The sequence below is a fragment of the Alligator sinensis genome, unplaced genomic scaffold, assembly GCF_000455745.1.
Source record: "Alligator sinensis unplaced genomic scaffold, ASM45574v1 scaffold752_1, whole genome shotgun sequence".
NCBI classification, from domain to species: Eukaryota; Metazoa; Chordata; order Crocodylia; family Alligatoridae; genus Alligator; species Alligator sinensis.
Genome location: NW_005842000.1, coordinates 1,084,781 through 1,089,379, shown reverse-complemented (window position 1 = coordinate 1,089,379; position 4,599 = coordinate 1,084,781). Strand labels below are relative to the sequence as shown.

Sequence of the window (4,599 nt, the reverse complement as noted above, 5' to 3'; positions counted from 1 at the left end):
GTAGGGAAATTCAAATAGTGCCAGATAGGAGACAAAGGCAAAGAAGAAAGAGTGAAGCACACATCTATGCAGCTCATTAGACGTGTTTGTGTCATAATATTAATACTTTGCATCCCTGGCTGCACCTTGCTTACATCCTCATGGAGCTCTGGACAAGCATTCATTCCTATCGCTTCACCATGAATGAGTACAAATATATCCTCATCTGGCAGATGGATAAGACAAGAGGCTATGACTGAGTCTATCAGTCCTGGGATACAGATATGCCATTGCTTCCATAAACCCATCCTGGGTCCGATTTGGATGCTGGGATGGTGTCTCCATCACTGGTATCAACACACAACAATCCCTGTGCACAACGCAGGTCGCTACTCAATGACCCCCGGGAAGCCCAGGAGATGGGGAAAGACAAGGACGGACATATCTTGGGAGAGCAACTCTATTCCACAAAAATCTTCCTTCTGGCCTTTACTCCTTTCAACTGATCTCTGCCATTTCCTGCATTATTTGCCTCCGGTCAAGAAGTGAAGAATTTAGCCCATCGGAGTGCAATGGTAGGAGAAAGATGGTGCAGTACCTGATGGGTGCAGTACCACTGCTAGCTGGTGTGAAGAATTTGGTAAGAAAATAAGACCAGTTTAGTAATGAAAGCCTTTGCGGTCAGATCAGCCTCGAGTTTGGTCCTCAGGACAAAGCGGTGGCACCGTTTGGTGCCTTTCAATGTTTTAAGATTTGCATTGATGTACCCTAGTTACTGAAGCAGCACTAGTGCTGTAGCACACTCAACAGCTAGTTGACTTGGGGAAGCTCCCAGGGGAAAAGAGACCTTGCCTTCCATTCCCCCAACGCATGAAGCTAGGACCATCTCTCCGGGACACCAGGATCCCTTAAGACTGGTTGCAAGAGCATGCACCCCAGATGCAGGTTCCCTATTTATTTGGCACTGATCTCTAAAGCATCAGCATCCAAGCTCCTTGCCATCCCAGATGTCTCTTTGCTCACAACTTCAGTGAGGCAGGGGTTCTTCAGATCTAAGGGAATGGAGACATAACAATACCAAATGACTAGTCCAAGGCCACGCAAGATATGCAAACTCAGGAACTGAATCAGATCCTCCTGGACGTGCCACCGGCTTGGCCCTGCTTCCCACTCCCCTGACAATGGGGGCTTGGTGTGCTCAGCATCTCCAAGCCCTCCTTCGTTACAGGCACCAAAGGATGGAGCGTCCCCCAGAGCTCGTAGCTGAAGCCACGTTCCTCAATGTCACTGCAGCAATGACGTTTATTCAGACCAGAAAGTCTGGCCTCAGTTCTGAGCAGATGGCTTAAATCCTATTCATCTTTGGAGGCTGTAACTCAGCCTCTGAAGGGCAGAAGCCAAATGACACGGTACTGCAAAGCTGTCTAAGGGGAAAGAACCAGCTGGAGCAAAGGGGCAGCACATGGTCAGACTGGCTTCAAATGCACAGATTGGTTTCTCTCTTATTCCTCATATTCAGTGCCTCCATTCAGGGCACTAAGAAAAAGGCATTGCAAGATATATTGCTGTTATAACACTGTGCAAAGATTCCCCTTAGATGTACTCATGCCATAAGTGAGCACTGATCATTTTGGAGGTGATGTTTTAAATATTTGCCTGTTCAACTTTCTCTCTTCTGCGTTAACCCCTCAACGATTCGTTTGGTTATGCATGAGCGTTGCTCGCTCAGTCATTTCATGCTTCCCTTTTGGTGTCAGATAGCAAGGGGGAGATAAAGCTAACAGAGGCACCGACTGTTAAGCAAGTGACTGTAATTACAGGCGAAGTGCTCCACTGCACTCGCTTAATCCCAGATACGTGAATACAGGCGTCTACCTCTTAGGCTGGTAGGGATCTTCCAGGTAACAGGTGAGAAACCTTTAATTAACACTAGTCTTTAAAGAAATCTTGCCATCATTAACCACCCCTTGGAGACTCTTTCAGGCATGGCTGAATGAAGAATGAATTCACTGCTCTTTTCCTTGTCCTTCCTCACCATGTGTCCACTGGATAAGATCAACTATATGGGTACAAGTTTCAAAAGTACGGCTGCATTGAGCTGACCCTGCTCCTATTCAAGTCAAAGGGGAGGTTATCATTACTGCCAGTCAGAGCAGAATTAGGCTCATCCCACCTTGTGCCTTGTACATGGGTGCAAACTCGTGCGCTCATCCCTTACCAATGGCAAATATTTCTACACCCAAGTTTTTCAAGGTCTGGGCAGGCTGGTTGGCATCATCCTGGGACTTTCCATCAGTCAGGAGGATCACCAGCTTCACTGCCTCCAACCTAGCGCCAGCTTCTGGCTTCAGATTCTGCTCGAGGACGTGAGTCAAAGCGAGACCTGGGGAAGGGCAGGAAGGACAGGGTTAGATCCTAGGAGACAATGTTACAGAAGTGCCTGTAATTACGGAGGCTGGGCTGGTGTTACCTGTGAATGTGTTGCCGCCTTTATACCGCAGGCTCCTCACTGCCTCCAACACCTCGTCTTTGGTAGCATACGTGTTCAGGTTCCACTCTGTCCGCGGGTCACCGCTGTACTGCGACAAGCCTGGGAAAAATTCATATATACACATACACATATAAGGCACTCCTCCCCAGCCCATCAGCAAGGCAAGAGCTTAGTAGATAGAGCGCCGGATGGCACCTAAGCACACCGGGTTTTTGTCCCACTGACGTCGCTAGCTATCTACGTACATCTATTTGCCTTTATTTCCCTGCCTGTCAAATGCAGACATTGATACCGACTTCTCTGCAATGCTCCTTGATCTCAGAAACGTTTTCTCAAGATCTGGGAAGGGGGTCAAATGCTTAGTTGTGGTTTGAAAATTCAAGGCCAATCCTGCACCTGCCAGGAGGGGAAAGATTTTGCACTATCCTGCAACATCACCTCCTACGCTTCTCTTCCTGCATTTTCCCCACTGCCTGGATTTCACCTTCCCCCCCTAGAGTTGCCATGGCTCAGACTTCTTTATGTTGGCCTTTGTGATGGAGCATCTCAGTCTGGGGTGTGCAGTTGGGAGCAAAACTTCTCCAAAAGTCGCACCCTTGTGCTGTACGTGTTATCGCTTGCAGCCGCTAGAGGTCAGTCCTTTCCATCAGACCTAAGAGCTGTCAACACTGAAGTGCAAGCACCTAAAATGGATAGAGATAAAGAGCAGAAATGCAAGCCCTGAAGTCCCCCAGAGCAGCACAGGAACGAGAGTGCCAAGATCTAAATGGGATGCAATGCCTTCTTTGCCATAGATAATGTGCGGCTGTTTGAGTTTTGCCTCGCGCTGCTGCTTAGAAATGTGTTTGTTCAGCCCTGTGAACCTGCAGCAAAAGATCAGCCAAAGTTAATTTAGGGGCAGAGAGTTTAGGGGGAGGAGAGGGGAAAGGCGAGCAAGCCAAACTCCTCCAAGGGAACATTCCTGAGGGAGAGACTATGGTGGGTTTTACACCAAGGCTGCAGTCGAGGTAGGGGCCAGGCAGGTCTCTTACCTATTTGTATCTTGTCCTGGGCAACATCGAAAGGGGAAATCAAGGTGCTCAGAAACTCCCTGATGAGCCTGAAGTTGTTGCGCCCGATGCTCCAAGATCCATCCACAAGCAGGACAATGTCAGTCATGGCAGATGAGTCGCACTGGAAGTGAGGGCCTAGGAGAGACCATGCTTGATGTTGAGTACATCTATGAAGGGCAAATAGCCTCCTTTCAGCTTACAGACAAGATTAACGTCTGGGGTTCTCCAAAACTGATGCTCCCGGCACAACTGGAAGGAACCCGTCAGACAGAGGATGGGATGGACCCAAAATACACTCTCCTGACCTTAGCTCTAAGTCAATTAGTGACACTAAATACCTGTGCTGCTAACTCAGGCTGCGGTCTGGACACCCACAGCTTTTCAGTACAGCACATGGGGTCCTACCCCTCTTTTACCTGGATTTGGTCAGCAAAGAAACCAGTCTGATTGACCTCTACAACATGATGGATCACTTGAGCCTAGGGGACCTTTTGAGCTCAATGCCTTTTACACATTGCAAGTGTAATTCCCATTTCATGGATAGGAAAACTGAGGCACAATTTAAAAAAAAAAAAAAATCAACAAAACTTTCCCAGGGCAAAAGAACCATTTTTTCTTGAGAAATTGTCAACAGGAGAAAAGTCTACAGGCTTGTCTGAGCACAAGCTCACTTCAGCACACAGGAGCACAAGGATTAAGGGTTATGGTCCTGTGGTTAAAGGGTTAAGCCTTTTAGGAAATGTGCGCCTGATTTAGGCACTGCTCGGTGCGAGCTGTCAGCTCCATTACACCGCGGCTCTAAACCAGCGCTTCCTTTTCATCTTACCTGAAATTCCATAGGATTTAGTGCGAGTCGCTCCGTTCCCGCCAGAGATCCCCTATGGGCTATAATTATTTAGATGCTTTCTCTGTATTAAATCCAGGCTCTTTCTGCACTGCTGCCATTATACATATGCACCCCTCCCTCCCTGCCAAGCCTAGGCCTGCAGCTAAGGGGGGGATAAGATAAGGCATGCTGTTAATGAACTGTATATTTCCCCATCTTTTTTCCAGGTAAGAGCTTTACTTCTTGGGTGA

At 48.0% G+C, this 4,599-nt stretch overlaps 1 protein-coding gene across 1 annotated transcript in view; it reads right to left on the bottom strand.

Annotated features, from left to right (window-relative positions):
* LOC112549937 (collagen alpha-1(XX) chain-like) overlaps window positions 1–4,599 on the bottom strand; it is a 30,074-nt gene that overhangs the window by 8,242 nt on the left and 17,233 nt on the right. The window contains exons 7-9 of the mRNA XM_025201657.1: window positions 3,502–3,657; window positions 2,450–2,569; window positions 2,198–2,362 (exon numbers count right to left, since the gene is read on the bottom strand). Of these exons, the coding sequence (XP_025057442.1) occupies window positions 2,198–2,362; window positions 2,450–2,569; window positions 3,502–3,657 (441 nt within the window). The remainder of the gene's footprint in view (window positions 1–2,197; window positions 2,363–2,449; window positions 2,570–3,501; window positions 3,658–4,599) is intronic.